The sequence below is a fragment of the Bombus fervidus genome, chromosome 17 (assembly GCF_041682495.2).
Source record: "Bombus fervidus isolate BK054 chromosome 17, iyBomFerv1, whole genome shotgun sequence".
NCBI lineage: Eukaryota > Metazoa > Arthropoda > Insecta > Hymenoptera > Apidae > Bombus > Bombus fervidus.
In genome coordinates this window covers 3,247,089-3,267,489 of record NC_091533.1, presented here as the reverse complement: position 1 = coordinate 3,267,489, position 20,401 = coordinate 3,247,089, and the positions used below count along the sequence as shown (strand labels likewise).

Here is a 20,401-nt window from a genome sequence, read left to right as displayed (position 1 = left end):
AATTCGCGATTCTTCTCTTCTTTCCTTTGTTAGTCATGCAAGCGCGCACGCGCGAGGGAATAGAAAAGAGAAAGATAAAAATGAAAGGAAGGGGGAAAAAAATAAAAATTCTCTGGCAACCAGTCATGCCATCCGTCGCTCGTTATCGCACGACCAGTTGTATCAACGTCTCCGCCTTTATGCAAATGGCCGAAGGCTAATATCCATAATGAGCATTAATATGTTCTTTTTTTACTTAAAGATGGCTGGTCTTGTTCACCAAGGAGCAATCGAACGACGTCCTGCGCGCAAAAAAGGAATAAAACAGTTTTTCGATACGCTATTCCGCTATATGATGGAGTAATTTCATGGGCCGCAATAAAATTTAATCGATGCTGCCGGGAATGCGAATTCTCTCCCATAATTTCGAACCGAAAGTAAACCAAAGTCGTCGTCGTCTCGTACAGAATCGTTTCGACTAAAATTGCGGATGAATTAATTTTCCAGTCTACTTACGAAAATTCTAGCCCCATTCTTTTATCGAATATACGATAAACAATGCTAAAAAAAAAAAAAAGATAAAATTCGATGAAAACTTTCGAAAAATATTTCGGCCCACGAATGACAACAAAAAACAAGCAGACATAGAAAATGCATGCTGGCAGGAGATTAGAAGAATCTCCGAAAAAATGAGATTAACGCACCCGCGCACGCAGGTACACGAAACCGTTGTTAGATTCAAATGTCTCTCGAGAAGCTTCCGTTTCGCGGTTCTGTTTCCCTTCTTCTTGTCGAAATCGCGAAAGACGATTTCGAAACGCGATATTTCGGCCGTGCGAACTGGTGTAAACAAAGCGTTTGTATTAATTTATCACGAGAACGCGTACTTTGTCGATTACAAATGTTCCAAAATATCGGATCCTTCGTAAGGAGAAATTAATATCTTTTATTACTTCACATTTGTTGATGTGCCATTTTTCGTGGGGCAAGGGAAGAAGGATAGAAGAAAGGAAAATAAAGAAGAGAAAAAGAAAAGAAGGAGGATACCCGTTGCATAAGCTATATTTAACTGCACCTGCTGGCGCCAGACTACTCGCACACAAGTTCACAGTGTGCGCTGTGCATATTATACGCGTTGCTATACAAGACGCAACGCGCTCTGGTGTCGAACGTCCGTTTCATTCGACAGGATAAGGGCATGCGTATGACGAGATGGACACTCTTGACTCTAGCTTGTAATCGTTTCGATAGTTTCGTTCTTTCAACGTCTAATTTTAAATATTTCAATTTTTAAATAGTACATTTAACGACTTTCCATGAACTCGATCGTTTTATTTAATTCGAAACTTGAGATTTTTTCAAAAGTTTGATCGTTGGAACATATCCTCGAATTTAACGTATGTGCACACGACGATTCTGAAATGCGAACTACGTTCTGAAATCGTTCGAAGAAATTATTCGACCGTGTGTCACGTATCGCGTAGCGTGACACTAAGCCAAGACGCGGTCCTCTCGATAACGTTCCCCCTTCTTCCTCAACTATCCCAACCGAAACGAATCTAATAATAACCCGACCAGATCATGTTTGAATAATTGGTAGGGAAAGAAGCACAGGAAAAAATATCGAAACACGAATCCACAAGGGCGAAATGTGCTTTTTAGACAGCCAAATATGGTGCGACACCAAACGACCCTAGAAAACCACTACGAGGCGTTTAATTTAATTAAGCTTCGCGAAACGTACGAACGACGATGAGCCCGACCAATGGGCGTGTCCGTGTCTAACGACACCCGCCTACCCATTTCCAGTATTCCTCGTGTTCGAATCAACTCGGCCGTTTCAATCGTAATACGTATGTTTATTAGGCATATTAAGAATATGACTTCCGGCTAAATCACAATTAAACTAATGATTTTTTTCTGTTGTTTCGATCGAACAATCTTAAATGGGTAGGAAGAGAAATGATGAAGTAAAAATAGTAACATAAGTGGACACGTGGTATACACGTTCAAATTACGCGCGTTACATAATCCCACGTCGTTCCTGTCCCGACACGGGTATCGATAAATCATCAACTTTAAAAAGTCCCTAACGAATAAAATCGTCGGTCTATCTTTTCGTGAACATCCCTTTACAAACGTATTTGACTAGAAAAATTCGATTTCCGCGAGTGTACAATATCTCATAACATATTATCGTAAACTAATGTCTGGAAGCACAAAAATCATAAAAGAAGCTATAAATTGAAGGCAGAATGTTCACTCACCAAACGTTCAAGGCGTTTCATTTTCCAGTAGTGCATATTCGGTGACCATCGTCGACGTCGGGGCTTCACAACCAAATCCTTGCAAGGTTTTCGATCGATCCTTTGTCGGAAGACATAGAACGAAAAGGACGGACAGGTGCACCATTTCCAGATACCAGATATGACGCACTCTTAAGTAAAGTGCACGATGTCTCGACGCGGTTTTCCTTTATTTACGCTATCGACGACGAGTAAGCTCGAAAAAATAGATTCGTTAGGAGATTCGTAAATCACTGAGAATCGCACAGGAGAAGGAAGGATACTGTATTGGCGAGTCGCGCAGGCCCGAAAACCGCACTGTCAGCCGGAAGCGTGGCACACGATCGAGAACGAACGTGAAGGAGTAGGAGACAAACGAGACGGAAGGTGGAAAAGAACGTTCCGAACAGAGCGAAAAACGAAGAACCGAGTAGAGTGGGGACAAAACGGACAGACGTGAACGAGAAGTATAGACGATGGAACCATAATACTCTTATAGTGCCACGTTAACTGACCATCGTTAACCCATACTAATTCTTGCAATTAAATTCGTAAAGCGAGTCCCTGATATTATCTATGTAAAAACGTAGACAGTTAACGGAGCACTGCCGTAGTGAAGTCGTAAATTAAAGCATTAAACGGAGAGACTCGTTGATGTATTACATAGTATATATGTATTGCATAGAAGCCCTTTAAATATTAGATTACAAAAATCTTACAGTAATAAATCTTGTGCCGCGTGGTTCGGCAATGGTACACGCGGTCCGGATGATAAATCACGTTAGCACGACGTAAAACATATTGAAATCGTATTACCTTTAGCGTTTCGTTAATGTTTTACGATATTAAATTCCCTTCAATTTCTTAGTAACGATCGCCGAATTGATAAAAATTCATTTACAGTTGTTAAAAATTAAAACGTTCATCTACGAAAAACGCGAAAAGGAATAGCTTCGAGTTGACATCGTACGACCCTGAACCAGGCTCTAAGCTCCTTATAATCCCGAAAATTCTCAAATCGATAGTCTCAAATTACTTTACTTTTGTTTGAATCCTTAAAAGGTATCTATGTGGTTCTAGTTCCTGACCGATTTTACGACTTCACTGTATCTCTTCCATCGACCATAGACTTCCTTCCGCTTTCGGTAACGCGTGTGCGAGAGGATACGTGCGAACCGGCTTTCGTTCGTCGATGTGTATATACTCCTCGTTTCCCGGTTTCGATCGCGAATTGACTTTACAACTCTACTGACGAGACGATCGACAATCAGGGACGACAACCGCGGTCGAAATAACCAAGTAACTCCGTTACACCAACGGAATCATCGACGTGCACGAAACTGAACCAACTGCCGGAACAACTGCGAACGCAAACGAAGATCCAAACCAGTGGAATGAGCGGCGCAGACTAAGCTGCGCGGAGGCTGGCAAGAACTCCACCAGTCGCGAGTGCGCGTTTCCATCGCGCCGCTGAATGGTGGGGATAGTGGGGACGTGTGCGTGAGAGTGCGTGAGAGTGCGTTCGTTCCACCGACGACGGAAGCGTGGTGGGGAAGTGGTTCGCGCGATATCAGGAGCGGGGATGCGACTTAACGCACCCCGTGAACGATGCAGGTGGCGGGCACGGACGATGACTGCATTCGCACATCGCTACCGTATTCTATTAATTAACTCTTTCGTGGTCATAAGTCACAATTGAGATTATTTTGAACAAACAACCGTTTCAATACATAGCAATAGGATATATATGTTTATTTTAATAAAATCAATGTAATCTTTTTTTACATTTATATTATATATAAAGTATCTTCTATATAACGTATGTCTATATGTAAGAAAGATGAAATATATATAATATAAATTTATATACAAAGGATTGTAGATGTAAAGTATCGAATATATGACATATCGAATATTCATCGACTTTTCAAGAATCCCAAAATTTATCGAAGGTTCAAGATTCGCCGCAGTCGACATAGACCAAGCGTATAGACTTCAATTTTCTAAACGTCAGTACCTATTATCGAAACTAGTAAAAACGAGTGTAAAGTACAACTACAGTTCTTCGATGATTCGGTCATATTCGTCAATGTAGAGTATAATTCACAAAATTATTTTACGACTTTACACGCATCTTCCAAAATGTGACTAACTTCTTGAGTACCCAGTGGAATTCGTATTAACTCGCTAGTCATCGAAGGTAACGTTAAAGTTGCAAGTACACTCACATTGTTGCACTTTATGACGACTGTTGGCACAGAGTGCTTCGTCACTGACAACAGTGACAATGAGTTCAAGGCTCATAACGCGTGGTTACAGACTTCTTATCTTTCTATTTTTACCTTGCGAAGTCCCATACACATTTAGCATTCCAAAGAAAAGGAAAAGTAGTGGCGAGAAAAAGCAACGATCGCTTAATTATCAACGGTACATATTACGAGTACGAGTCGATTGCGACAGAAAACTCTTTATCTGCCTCGATTGCCGGACGCGATAATGCGCATTCGAATGGGACGTTCGATTCGTCGCAATGATGATTTATATCATCTTCACCGTGTAGCATGACTTGTCTGTCGTTGGGTGAAATCTTACCCTATTCACCGCTGTATCATTTGTGTAACCAATGCACTTATCTTTATTTTACATATTACGTATTTTACATCGGTAGTATATTATCAACTGGGAACGACCTAACGACCCTGTGTTTTCTCGTGTCCCAAATTCAAAAAATTTTATCGCGTTGAAAGCTAAATAGCGTTGCACGATGACCGAGGCTTACGAAATAGGGCAAGACTGGCGTTCATCGATAATGAGTTGAACAGATAAATGTTCGATGCGCGGAGAAACAAATATATATATTTGATATTGCATCATCGACTCTACACATGTTGGCAATTGTGACGAGATGCAGATAGAAAGACAGTTTTTCATTGTAAGACTGAAAATTAACTTCAATATCTTTATAGCTTACTCAATGTAAATAACGCATTTTCTCGAGTAACGAAAATCATTAAAAATTAAATGCTTTTTCTACGTCTTTCTTTAACGATGGAAATTCTAAAACTGAGAAGATTGCGTAAACGTTTAATTTCCGAGTGTTTTTAAGACACGCACTAGGTGGTAATAGCATCTCGTAACGAAGGAAGAGTGGCTTCTAACTATGCACAACTCGGTTCCGAATACCTACATCATGGACATACCTCCGCATTAGGTAGTGAAACAGGTTAAATATAATTTTCCTAAAAACCATGACCATCGAAGGAGGATGATTAATATATTTATACGTATATGCCGTCGGGAAATGGTATATTCGATTGAAAAATTCCTTGTCCTACAAATCCTTCAAATATAAATACATCTGCCTTTTCTTTTTCTTCGCAACGATGATAATCATGAATATATAGCAAGTCGAACTCCTTGGGTTAGAAAATTCGCGAAGCTCTTCTCGAGGAAGACTAAACATTTCAGAAAAAGAATGCTTTCGCAAGACAGTCAAGCCTATAGAAGTAGTCGTCAATCGTATGTGTATCTTTCTTCCTAAGAAATGTATTTCGCAACTCTCTGGAATTTCACTTCCGAATTTCTAAAGTACAACGCACAAATTGTACAAAAGTTTCAGATGTTATGATCAGCGATCAAATGCGAATCAAGAAGATATTGTTGTTTTCGGATCTATCGCGCATCTAACAAAGAAGAAGGTACAACGGATTCGGCTGGCTCGTTTTCAAAGAATAAAAAGCGAAGAAATTGGACATCACGGTCAGTGACATGGCTCACGATCGGCATATTTCCTCAACTACGTCATTGTCGAACAGTGGCCCCCGTGGCAGGGCAAGAATTTGCGGAGTGTATTAGTAGGCCATGACGAAAATACCAGCAGGTACGGATAGTAATAGCGAACATCTAGACGGCATTGACCGCGCCCGAATCCGCGCACAGGTCGTTCCCCGTACTCCTCGTTCCCCATGTTGCTCGTTAAAGTCACATTTAGTAAGAAGAGGTCTTTGCGAGACGCGTCACCAGAGACGCATTTAGAAACGGCGTTACCATAGCATCGTTTTGGTTTTTCAGTTGGCCGGCCGCGAAATCCAGGAACCATGAAACTATGGAAAAGCGAACGCGTAGCCACACAGCTCGATGATCCTCTCGTTCCTTTTTCTTCGATCCTTATCGATAGAACATCTCTGTAGCCGATGCCTTTCTGGCGAGTTAGCACGTTTTTCCCTGGAATTTCCAATTCTCATTGTGTAATACTCGTTATACTTCCTTGAAGCTCATTAAATGCTCGTTCAGCCTGGAAAAGAATTTTCCAATTAATATCAGGAGAAAATCGAATATTTTCGAAACTACGCACACTGATTCTAAATAAAATAATTCGAATTAAGGAGAAAGTAATATCAGACACGAACTTATGCTTCGTTGAGAAACGATAGGATCGATTTCTCGTTTCGAGAAAAAGACTTTAATTCAATGTTAATTTCGTCCAACGAATTATTCTGCCGGACGATTCTACCGGAAGCGCGATAATTCACAGAGGCAAGGGAACACATAGGCCACGCCTAGGTATAAAGCGAGTGAAATACACGTAAGGCTAGGTAGAAAGGTCGAGTCAGAATATATTCTCTTCCTTGCATACATACATATATCCCAACTGCTATATCCTTCCCCTTTTTCCCTTTATTTCTTTTGCCATCGACCCAATACGCCGCTCCCATGTTTGTCAACTACGTACGCCCCCATTGTCGTATGATGATTCCTAAACATGCTGGTACAAAACGATCGTCAGAAAGACGAGTTCTCTACGTTTTAAGGATCGGTCCAAACTGCACAAGATACAGCCAGCATGCCTTTACGACCAATAAATGTCTCCTTTACGAGCGTCATCCCGTGTATCCAACCGTTTTGTCTGTGCAACGCCGAACAGAGCGTATTTCAATGATCGAAATGCTCATTAATGGTGATTAAAATGGCCCTCCGTCACGGTATCGCGTTGCATTGTCCATCAACGAAATTGATTTAAACAACGCGTCGAAAGAAAACGCAAGCATGATCGATAAGCTGGATTTATCGTATGATAAAACATTGCCTGATGTTCTTATTCATTCGATACATTTTGGCCGTTTTAAAAAACTCACTTGTAAAGCGAATACGTTACATCTGAAATTATCGAGCAGTTAGCTTCATGTTGCTTTACATGTATATACATGTAAAATAAGAATGACAAAAATATTTGCATTCTCATCGATGCCTATTAATTTAATAAATTGCTCAATCCTTAAAATGCATTAAAAATATGTACACGAGTATCAAAAGATCATATAACGATTCATCAGGATCATTTTGAAATGTAAAAATTTACTCGGATGGTAATTATTTAGAAATAACATGCGAGTAACGTTGTAGTCTATTAAACGGTTAATCGAAATATTATTAAGTAAGTCCAGAAATGTTTATTCCGCTATTTTGTTGTCGCTCTATACGCGCAATAACCATCTTTGATATTTATAAATGTTGAAAAATTGATGGCGATTTCTTTCTTACACGCTGAAAATAATGGACATAAAGCGCCACTACGATAAAATCTGAACGTTTTCTTTCCTTCGTTTGCTCAACGGGTAAGAAAAGAAATGAAAACTACCGGTGATTGTTGACGATTACGGAGGTGAATTAATGAGCGATCTTTTTTTTTTTTGTGGGAGAGCAAGCGAGGAAAAGCGCGAAGAAACGTAACGAAATTATAACGAAGGACAAACAGGCCAGATAACCCGAGCATACCTCGGTTAGCAACACGATCGTCCGAGTATTACGAGAATGATAACAAACACGTATGTACTCGCTATGGTATCTGGGGTTATCGTTTTTCTTTTTTCTCCATGGTGGAATCAACAGGGAGGAGCATCAACTGCGAAGGATCAGAGAATGGACCACGGGTCATCCGAAGAAACGACTGACTATCCAATTTAGTAATTTATTTTTATCTTGTTCCATTTTTCCCGTTTCTTCTCTTTCAATATTAATCGTCTAAAACGAATAAGAACTGTCAATAATTTTTTGGCATTGAAAAATCTATTCTTATCCTACAATACGGTAAAAGACTATTATTACGTTATATTATTTTATTATATTTTATGATTATAAACAGTAAGATTGTATATGTAGGTATATATCTATACCTCAACGCCTTAACCTAATATTACAATCTTACGAAATCGCATGCTAGACATAATTGTAAACATGTTGACAAAATAAATGTGAACATAATTACTTGGATTGTCTCGTTTATTTCTTTATTACTTTATTCTACGTTTTGATACTATTTTTTACATAGAATTTATTGACCGAGGCCTTAATATTTGATCTTCCGTAGAAAAATTTCAGAAAATATAAATTATTCTATACATCCTTTGTGATAGTAATCTAAAGATTCAAGGTTAAATTTCGAATCCTCGGTTGTTCTTATACGATCGATCTAAACAAACTCGTGTCTATTCTTTATTAACATTAATACATATTACCTGCATCGAAGCATAGAAATCGCAAAAATGATCGACTACTGTTAGGGTTAGAGTCAACCTGTTTCCGGCAGAATTCCGAAATAAGGAACGGACAAGTCGATATATTGGCCACGATCATACCGTATGCATACATTCAAGAAACGTTTTACACGCAAATATTGTCGCAGTTCACCACGTCGAGGGTCTCCGTATCCGCTGACGTCACATTGACCTAACCGACCCCGCCGAACTTTGCGCCACATTAACATATCGATTTACAACCATTTATATACGTTTGATTTCCGTTCAAGAGAACGTTCCGCAATCGAATGGTGACATCGAATACGAAGAAGCGGGGTCGGTTGGTAAACAGCATCATTAGCCTCCATCAAACACTTTCATTTTAATTATAATGCACAGCTGTTCGACAATGATCCACAAGAATTCGTCGTTCCTATTGTGATGATTCTTGAAGGAGATGTTACACGTCGATAATCAGCGTTGACAACTTATCTTAATTAATTCACGACACGATTCATCATCGAGCCTTGTTATTCGAAGAACAATAGAGAATAATCGTTTCATCCTGTAGGAAACGACGGATATTTTAATAAATGTTACAACGTTATCAATGCATTAACAATCGATAATAGGTTATTAATCTCGGTTATAGTAACATTAGTAACCTTGCTACATTTTGTAAAACCTTTGGTTCTTAGATAGAAATGAAAAGAAGGATTGGTGTGTTATAAGTTGTTTCATAGAAAAATATTAAAATTCGAAGTATATATATATATATATATATATATATATATATAATATTAAACATTAAACCTTAATTGATTTATATTCTTTTTTTCTGTTTTCCTTAAATAACGGTTACATAATTTAGATAAATTCATAGTTAATTCGTATCAATGAGTTATATATGGATTAACATAAAATTCTGAACGTAAAGAATTGCTTTATGTAAAAAGATAGAGAATTAGCAAATGGATGATTTATTATTTGATATCATAATTTTAATATGTAGACATTTTGTGTTACGTGCTGCCGCAACGCGGATATTCCATGAATTAAATAAAAAATTAGAGTAATACTCGCTTGGTAATTGCTAAGTCGATAAGCAACTCGATCATTTTATAACCACAAACATATGTTTTGTATTCGATACAAAATACGTAAGGACGTGAAGAGCAACATATAAAAACAAATTTGCAAGTTATATTTTCTATTTTATATAATTTGGACAATGTAAGAAATTATATACTACAAATATATTTAATATATAATTACTATTATGTCAAATAATGTTTGACTGCAATGAATATACGTACATATTAATCATTTATTTTATAACATCAATGTATTTATTGTTTTTGAATTTACTATAAAAATTACTTCGCAACATTACTTAATGCGTTTCGATTTTTACATATTACTTCTAGATAATACTCTTTCAAAGTGTAATGCTTGTTTATGGGATGTGAGCAGGATATTTCATCATCTGAATTTGTATCCATTTTTGATAAAATATCAGTTCTTGTGTTGTAAGTTGTTGTAGTGTTGCTAATTAATTGTGTTGAATTGTTATTAATGTCATAAAACTTTTCATATAGTGCCAAAAAGCTGAATCTTCTTAACCTTTCTAAAATTGATAATGCAAGAGCATCTTTCGCTGTTTTGTGTGCTTTTTGTAAGAGCTGTTGGTAATCAATTCCATTAAACTTTGTCTGCAATAAAGATCATTATTATTTATAGTGAAACTGAAGAGATTAAATTGAATAAGGTTAAATACCTTTTTAATAAGTGTACTATATTTATTTGTTGCAAGTGGTTTAAGATTTCGTTTCAGAATCCAATTAGCTTCAAGTTTTTCTTCATTAAAAAATGTGACATAGTATTGGCTCTGTAAATTATATATATATATATATATATTTTAGCATCCGACATAGAAGCTATATTATATAGGAAAGAAAATATAACCTTACAGGTTTAGAGGAATTTTTAGGTAATTTGTAATATGTGCAAGTATCAGGACAGTCGTTAATAATACCAGGCCACCATGGGTAGCCTTTGACTTTTGCCCAAACAATGCTACCTGCGTTATAAATATTTTCAATTAAATCAATCTTGATGCTACATGATGTAGGATGTTCTGCTATGTCACAAGATGCCATTGATTTGTCTGTGAAATCATATAATAAAGTTAAACACATATATACATATGAAACATACAATATATTGCAAAAGAAAATGTACAGACCAGAATTCATTTCGCAGTACCATATTTTAGGCACATCTACTGGATCATGATAATCTTCAACGTATCTCCATTTTTTACATTTTTTTCTACAGCATTCAATCCATACACCGACATCCCTTCTAGGCTGTAGCCAATATAATTTTTCTTTCCAATTAAGATTATTGTCACATTGCGATAATGTTTTTGCATTTGGATTGAATACTGAGGAACCAAAAAAAAAAAAAAAAAGTACCATTTCAATATTATAGTGAATATATTAAATATCCGAGACATTTTAAGTTTGCATAAATTTTACTCATTATAAATCTATTATTTTATAAAATGGTATTATATCATACAATCTTATTACAATCTTTCCCTTAATAATAACATACTTATTATAATTAAATTAACAGCTAACATATACTGTTATACGCGAAAATGAATTAATTTCCCTTTGGTATCAATGTTTTTAGTTTTTGACACGTGCATGTATATTTTCTCACTTTTTGTAGACCTACCTACAGAAGATTCTTGTACTACATTGTTTTTGTTGTTTCCTATAATATTTTTATCGTTTTCTTTATCGTTCGTTTGTACCTTAATCTTGTCTAATTTCGCGCGTAATCTATGTATTTGACTCTGCGAAGAATCGAATCTATTGCATTTTGCTATACGTTGTTTGTGAAACATATCATTTGATTGGTTAAATTGAATATAAACGCCGCTATCTATGGCATCCAATTCATCGTCGGTGTAATGTAACTTTTTTGGCCTTAAACCTCCCTTCTTAATTTGCTTTTTATACTTGACTGGTGCCTTTGGCGTTGTTATACATATTTTATCCATTGGTGGCGTAACAAACGAGTCGGATGTATTTTCGAACGATTGTTTATGAAACAAATTGGTCTGTTAAAAATTAGGATAGAACAAGGTTTTTATTAATTCTTCGATGTATTGTCAGAGAGTAATCATTTCAGTATGATACCTGTGAAAACAAATTTGTTGACGAATTAGAATATTTCACTTGCCCGAATTTCCATTTTCCGTACAACATCGGGGAGGTTTGTCGATTCAAATCTGATCTTTCAAACAGAAAATTTTTTCCCTGCATACAGTTTCCGGTTGGTTGTTGCATGGTTCAAATTTCATTTAATATCATAACACTGTGTACGAAAAGAAAGATTTTATCTTTTTTAAACGAAAACAACTCAATTTTATTAGAAAAAAATCGCGTTCGCGGGATGACTAAAAATTACGATTGAACGAGAAACCCGCAGAATTTGTAATGGGGTTCGCACGTCATTTTGCACGGTATTCACTGCAAAGCAACACAAACCAATGAAAGTCTAGATTTTTTAACAAATGAGAAACATATGCGTTTGTGTGTATGTGTAAAATATATCGTTTAAAAACGCCTTTGAAATTTTAAATTTATAAACTTGTCCATTTATTTAAATTGTTTTCTTTGAATGTATTTAGATTGTTTGTGTAATCGGTAAAGGTAATATATTGGGTTGTTCGGAGAGTTCGTTCCGATTTTTAAGGAATTTGGTCGACATGAAAGGTCATACTGAAAAGCTTTTCACCGAAAAACCTGAGAGGTTCTAGAAGAATATTCAAGTTGCGTGAAAGATGGAGAAAGGTTGTAAAACAAAATGGCATCTATATAATTCAATAAATGTATATCGAATGGAAATTTAAATCAGAACGAACTTTCCGAGCGACCCAATAAATTCAAACAAATTAGTTAGTTTAATGGTTTTGAAATCTGGCAATTGCCGCCAACGCTGTCATTGGTGTATTGAAATTTCGTCGCGCGTAGTTACATTGTAATTTGCTCGTGATTCAAAAAACTGTATTACGTCAGTTATAGGTCTTATCGTAATTTAGTGCATGCAAATATTATAAAATATATTATTTAAATAGTAAGATACTTCATCATATTCATTATCATCGTATTAAAGTAATCTAGCGATTATTTCTGAGTAATTGTTTAAATACATTACTTAATATAATTGTATCACTTTTATTTCGCTAAGTAACTAATATTTTTGAGTGATAATTAATCGTTCGTAGATATCTCAGTATAATATAATAACGTTAATTTGATCGGTGTTGAATTAATTGTTTTGTATAATCTTTAGAATCGTACAACCGAATTTCCATTAATAAGTTATGTTTAAACTACTATAATAAGTAATGAAGTAACAAATTAAATTTTTTATTAGTCATTTCATTCATACAGAATATATAAATAAATGAATACAAATTACTTACATCATTTCTATTAGTATTCAAAGTGTATAAATGTATGCAAATGACGGAACAATATTACGCATTTATATACATCTATAGGCATACATGTGTGTGTGTGTGTGTGTGTGTATATATATATACGTGTTCCCTTTTGGAATATTCGAACAATTGAATTACAAAACTTTCTGCAATTTTCTAAGGGTTCTGCATTTATACAGTATTCAAAAAATTGCTTTCGTCCAATCAAATTGTATTTCGGAGCCGAAAATTGCCGAAGCTATGTTCGGTTCATTCGGGTACCCACATAGAAAATGGAGTTTGAGCAAAGCAAGCGAAGCAGCTATTCGCCATCGTTGATGGGCGCACAACGACAGTTCGAAGCTGGGTGCATCACATATTTTGTGACAAACGTGGATTTTTGTGCTTAATGCGAGTAAGAAGTACACCGAACTGAAACCAAAGTCGGGTGCAAGACATTTGACGGTAAGTTTATACGTTTAGCAAGGCATCTAAAGGGAAAAATCCAAAACGAAAACTGTAGGCATAGACGACCATTCGTTTACAAAACGCCATAAACCATAATCTGCGCATGCGCGGTCGCGGGAATGATAAATTTACACAGAGAGCCGAATATACAGTGGGTCAAAACGATATTTGTATACCTATTTTTTTTTGCAATAACTTTAAACGATCAATTGATACATTAAAAACTATTTACATTAAAAATGTTCTACGTATGAAAATAAGATACAACTATTTTCAATAATGCGTTATAAAAGTATCATATAATAAACATAAAAGTTTGACATTTAAAATAGTATTTGTTCATCTGCTTTTGATTTTCTTAAGAACTTATAGGAGAAAACTAACTGTTTGTGACACCCTTGAATTCGTCACGACGCAGCCTTTAAAATTAAATAAAAAAATCATATAGTGTCACTGAAGAGATGGTTATGATGGTTGATTTTTTATTAAATAAAAATCTTTTTTCTATTTTTAATACATAAATTTGTTTTTATCCCAATTGAATGCTTACTAACTTAATAGAGTTATTATAAAAATACTAGGTGTACAAATACTTTTAAAGTCACGCGATTTTAAATAGTTCGCGGGACGACAAATAATTGCTTTAACCACTAGGAAATATTCTTTTAAATTTATGTACGTAATATGTACGAACAAGATTTTATGTAATAAATTTTTATGTGATAATGCGTTTGTTGTTCGGTTATTCATTATAGAAGGAGATTATCTTAAAGCCTCCTACAACGCCTTTTCCTTTATGTTTTACGTATTCTTTGATAACGTTTATGTGCTTAGATAGTTCGGAATTTTACTACCAAAATTTTCATCGACTATGCAGAATTTACATATACCGTGTTAAATAAATATAATCCAAGTTTCATGTAATATTTTTTAATTTAACTTTGCTATTTATGTTCATTTTTCGAATTGTTATCTTTTTAATGGTATTTATTAATTTTTAACACAAAATCTAAATGTAATTTCTGTAACTCTCTTTTTAGATTCTAAAAGATGTCATCCACACAAGTTGATCGGTCCACCAAAATGGGTCATATTACTAAGAAGGAAAATGAAAAATCAAGAAAGACATTTAATGCTTCTCATAAAAAACACAAGCACGAAGACAGTCGTCATTTTAAGTTTGGTAGGAAACGTATACAGAGTTTTATTAGCAATGGTAAATTCTTTCCACCATATAAACGTAGGAAGAAGGAAGGTGTAATTATTCCACCTACAAAATTTTTACTCGGTGGTAACATACGTGATCCTTTAAATTTAAATAGCATGCAAGATGAGGAAATAAATAGAGCTATGAATGCTGTTACACCTAAGTCTAGCCCATTGCCCACACCTAGACATAAAACAGAGGTTATTGAAGTTATAATTCCACCAAATATCTGTGACCCTCTGAATCTAAGCAATTGTAATGACAATGAGGAATATGAAAAACAACTTATATCCCCAACTAAGAAATGTTCTAAGCGACGAAATAGGAAGAAAAAACGGGCATCTTCTGGTTCTGGGAATGATGCAAGTGATTCAACTGAAATCAAAACTAAAGATTGTGACGCTATTGATATTGTACAACCTACGGAACAAAGTGTTCTAGACAATATTGAGACAGAGCAACAACAACCACCACTCAATTCATCGCCGACTAATCCATCCAATCAGCCTAAAGAGGCAAAACCAGAAAGTTCACAGAAGGACAAGAATAAATTACGTTTGAAAGGTTTAGAGGAACCTAAAGACAAAAGGTTAAGGAAAGTGGATGTTAAAGATAAAATTGTCAGTCCTGTAATTCCACAACCTGGAGGCTGGAAGACTAGACCACTGCATAGGCCAAGTCAAGATAAGAAGAAGAAACAAACAATGCCCAGGTTCAGAGAGAAAGATGCTCGTTATCAATATGGAAATTACAACAGGTATTATGGGTACCGTAATTCTCATAATGATATGGATACAAGACTGACAGTATTTGTACAGTACAAATATTTATTTATTGACAAAGATGTATTAGACATTGGTTGCAACATTGGTCATATTACTCTTTCTGTTGCAAGAGATTTCTCTGCCCGCAGTGTAACTGGTATAGATATTGATAGAACACTCATCAATATAGCTCGAAAAAATATTAAACATTATGTCAATTGTGCACAGTCCCCTGCTGGTAACGAGGACAGTGATCATCAAGACGTAAACTTCTTTCCAATATCTATGCCAATCATTTATGGCCCAGTTGACATTCCAGGTTTCACAAAGAATAAAAGTCATAGAGGTTTCCCTTACAATGTCACTTTTGTACAGGTATTGTATTAAATTACATATCTTATATCACGTAAATTTAAGTTCGCGTAAAATTAAGTAAAATTTTAATATATTTATTTTAGGGAAATTACGTGCTTGAGGACGATTCACTATTATGTACAGAACAGCCGCAGTTCGATACAATTCTTTGTCTGTCGATAACTAAATGGATACACTTGAATTTCGGAGATGCAGGTTTAAAACAGGCTTTCAGGCGTATGTACGCACAATTACGCCCCGGTGGAGTTTTATTACTAGAACCTCAAAGTTGGAGCAGTTACACCAAGAAAAAAAATCTTACAGTAAGTGTTTCCCTACTTGTTTTAAAAGGTATTTAATCATTATATTATCCTAAAATTGATATATATTACTTTGTTTTCTTGTCATAGGAACGGATATATAAGAATTATGAGAGTATTGAATTCCGACCGCATAACTTCACGCAGTATCTCTTATCTTCTGAAGTCGGCTTTTCCAAATGTGAGGTGTTATCGATACCTCCACATCCATCGAAAGGATTCCAACGGCCGATCCATTTGTTCACCAAAGCTGGCCTATCGCAAGAGAGATCTGATAATTCTGTGAAATACGCAACAAAACAACAAGAACAAGAGATTGAAGAGAGGAGAGAATTGGAGCAGGAAGAACAGCATGAAGGGAGAAGAGAATTGGGACAGAAACGAAAAGATGAGGAGAGCATGGAATTACAAGAGCAACAAAATGATGAAAAGAGAAGAAAATCAGAAGAGGAGGGAAAGGATGAAGAGAGGAGAGAATTGGAGCAGGAAGAACAGCATGAAGGGAGAAGAGAATTGGGACAGAAACGAAAAGATGAGGATAGCATGGAATTACAAGAGCAACGAAATGATGATATTAGAAGAAAATCAGAAGAGGAACGAAAGGATGAAGAGAAGAGAGAATTGGAGCAGGAACAACAGCATGAAGGGAGAAGAGAATTGGGACAGAAACGAAAAGATGAGAGCATGGAATTACAAGAGCAACAAAATGATAAAAAGAGAAGAAAATTAGAAGAGGAGGGAAAGGATGAAGAGAGGAGAGAATTGGAGCAGGAACAACAGCATGAAGGGAGAAGAGAATTGGGACAGAAACGAAAAGATGAGGATAGCATGGAATTACAAGAGCAACAAAATGATGAAAAGAGAAGAAAATTAGAAGAGAAGCGAAAGGATGAAGAGAGGAGAGAATTGGAGCAGGAACAACAGCATGAAGGGAGAAGAGAATTGGGACAGAAACGAAAAGATGAGGAGAGCATGGAATTACAAGAGCAACAAAATGATGAAAAGAGAAGAAAATCAGAAGAGGAGGGAAAGGATGAAGAGAGGAGAGAATTGGAGCAGGAACAACAGCATGAAGGGAGAAGAGAATTGGAACAGAAACGAAAAGATGAGGAGAGCACGGAATTACAAGAGCAACAAAATGATGAAAAGAGAAGAAAATTAGAAGAGGAGCGAAAGGAGGAAGAGAGGAGAGAGTTGGAGCAGGAACAACAGCATGAAGGGAGAAGAGAATTGGGACAGAAACGAAAAGATGAGGAGAGCATGGAATTACAAGAGCAACAAAATGATGAAAAGAGAAGAAAATCAGAAGAGGAGCGAGAGGATGAAGAGAGGAGAGAATTGGAGCAGGAACAACAGCATGAAGGGAGAAGAGCATTGGGACAGAAACGAAAAGATGAGGAGAGCACGGAATTACAAGAGCAACAAAATGATGAAAAGAGAAGAAAATTAGAAGAGGAGCGAAAGGACGAAGAGAGGAAAAAGTTCGACGATCTAACTTAATCACGTGGATGAGGAGGTTGCGAGGTAGTGCCGGATCCTTACCGGCTAAAACCTCTAAAGTGGGCTACCACGGCGCGATCGAGGAAGCTCTAGGAATTTCAATGGAATACATTATAGAGTTCGTCCGCGTCGCGCTTAGAGCCTGTCTTCAGAGGGGATTAACAAGAGCCTCTCGTCGTACCCCGATTCCGCGGCGCTGTAGGACCGTATTATAAAATCTTTTACAACGCATGTGTCAGTTTTTTTATTCATTATTTTCCTCAACTTTCAATAATGTCAAGGTTATATTATATATTTATTATATTATATTATATTATATTTATGCGAAGGAATTATATTTTTAAGACACCAATCCTCAGTTAGCAGATAATGTATACAAATTAAGTTAAATTTTATTCACTTTGAAGCAAAAATAAAACGTAAAGTAGCTTTATTGCAGACTCGGCTTAAATAAAACGTTATAGGAATAGAGGAAGGACAATGGATAAAAACAGCTGGTACTTGTGTCTAAAAAGATCAACCGTACGATTGTTAATACTAGAGATAAAAAAAAAAGAGAAAAGGAAAACACGGCAGAAGCTTCCAAAACACGGACGTACGGGTGGCTTTCCTTCTTGTATTATCTAGTCTGTATATCATAGAGGAAGAATGGAATAATCACTTGACAGTAACTTTGTAGTTCAAAACGAAACTTCGTTTTCAATTCAAAACTTTCTCGCACGTTCCGCGAAACATTTCTGTTCGAGTATGTTTCATGCGCTCCAATTGTAATTATACGCATTTTTTGTTCAAGTTCTATTTATAAAATAACCACTTTGCACGCATTTATCACGATTTAAACTGACGATGAAACTGAATAACAAATCATCACAGGTAGAGTATGGCGTTTCGTGAAACAAAGCGATTAAGCATTGGAAAACACGATAAGGAAATTGTTCAGTAATTAGTAATTGGCTTCTTTCTGATATAAATTGTACTGGTTTATATTCTTTTATGTATTTGTTCCCGTTTTCTACTTGGTCGAATTTTTGAACAACTGTTTTTTTTCGTAGCGCATAGACATTTTGAACACGAATGCGACCGGCACGTTCATACCTTTCTATCCTTGAATAGCTATGCGATACGAAGTTCGGTGTGAAAAAATGAGAGAAAGATGTTTCAAAGGAGGAAAGGAGACGTGGACGTGTTACGTTTGAGAGGATGAAAGGAAAATGAACCACTTAGACGCTTACCAAGAACACTCATAGTGTAAGAAATAAAATTATTAATAATAAAGAATCGCTTTGAGTTACTAGTTGTGTATACTTTACTCTTACTGATTACCTGTAGTAAAAAAAAATTTTCATTATTTTTAGAATACGTCTAATAGTTAATAGTAATGATTCAATCATTTTGTATCTAATGTGCAGAATTTATTGTAGTAAGATAGCTTTCTACACTGTTACGATTTTATGCTAAAGATTTGAGGGATCGTTTGAATCCTTTTCGTTTTTGTTTCAGGACGCATCGAAGAGCAAAATTCAGTTCCGCCTGCGATTGAAACATTTTTTTTTTTTTTTACAATGATTCTTATAATATACGAATTTATTTGCTTTCGCGGATATTTCAACTTCTTTCTAAAAATGATCGCAAAGTTCATATATTCAAATTTCCTTAGAAAAGTAACAAGTATAGTCTGATATTCGCTCAATACATAATAAAATAATAGAACGCAAAAGCAGGTTTGAATCGTCGATAAGAGTTCGTTTAAAGGTTCGGATAAAGGCTCACGGTGATCAGTATCCTGAAATAGATTCGATCACACGAGCTCTCTCTCTCTCTCTCTCAGAGAAAGCAGTATTTTGAAGCATGCAGGCTGTGAAAAAATTTCGAACTCGATGCCATGGCAGTGACGATCCCGAGCATAGCTTGCTAACATGAGAGATTCTCGTGTTATCATTTGCATCTACTACTATATGTATATATTTATATATATAATATATATTTCTGTAATAGTAATATATCGTTTAAACTCTGTATATTTTTCCCTATACTTCATCAATTTGTTTTCTCTAGAAATGGGTGTGAACAAAAGGGAGAATCGACGGAGAGACGTGTTGACCCGCAACAGCATTTTCTCTAAAATCTTCGAAACGATGAAAAAAAAAAAGAAAACAAAACGAATTGACCATCGTCTCGGCACAAAGGTGCATGTAATATTTATCGTCTTCGTCTCAATTTCTGTTTAAATCTATCTCCATTATTTAAAATCTACCAAGGGGCGCCAGCGCCTCAAAAATTGCACGCTCCTGAACGTGCACATATTGTTTCTTTTTTTTTTTTTTTTTGTTTTTCTTTTACTTCTTTTTCCTTTATACTCCTACTGGATACACATATAACGTGTGCCTATTTGTATTGCTTTCATTACGACTTTAATAATGTACTGCATCGCTGTAGCGTGATAACATTATCGTTTGTCGCTGTTATCATAAATGCATACAAGAAGTCGTAACACGACATGGCAAAACA

The 20,401-nt window shown here is 35.9% G+C and overlaps 2 protein-coding genes and 1 long non-coding RNA gene across 3 annotated transcripts; 1 reads left to right on the top strand and 2 right to left on the bottom strand.

Moving 5' to 3' along the window:
* Positions 1-4,323: 4,323 nt before the first annotated feature.
* Positions 4,324-9,314, bottom strand: LOC139996341 (uncharacterized). Its single transcript, XR_011802201.1, has 4 exons — positions 8,780-9,314; positions 8,040-8,285; positions 6,905-7,421; positions 4,324-6,558 (listed from the first exon to the last, which is right to left on the bottom strand). It is a non-coding gene; the product is annotated as an uncharacterized lncRNA (long non-coding RNA).
* An 809-nt stretch (positions 9,315-10,123) lies between these two features.
* Positions 10,124-12,271, bottom strand: LOC139996332 (uncharacterized). The gene is made up of 6 exons (XM_072020658.1): positions 11,992-12,271; positions 11,525-11,912; positions 11,025-11,225; positions 10,750-10,946; positions 10,557-10,667; positions 10,124-10,491 (listed from the first exon to the last, which is right to left on the bottom strand). The coding sequence occupies exons 1-6, from the start codon at positions 12,139-12,141 to the stop codon at positions 10,156-10,158; spliced, it is 1,383 nt and encodes a 460-aa protein (XP_071876759.1). The 5' UTR covers positions 12,142-12,271; the 3' UTR covers positions 10,124-10,155.
* Positions 12,272-13,410: 1,139 nt separating this feature from the next.
* LOC139996324 (uncharacterized) lies at positions 13,411-19,184 on the top strand. Its single transcript, XM_072020635.1, has 4 exons — positions 13,411-13,745; positions 14,789-16,094; positions 16,178-16,396; positions 16,484-19,184. Exons 2-4 carry the CDS (start codon positions 14,799-14,801, stop codon positions 17,891-17,893), a joined length of 2,925 nt encoding a protein of 974 aa, XP_071876736.1. The 5' UTR covers positions 13,411-13,745; positions 14,789-14,798; the 3' UTR covers positions 17,894-19,184.
* The last annotated feature ends 1,217 nt before the right edge of the window (positions 19,185-20,401 follow it).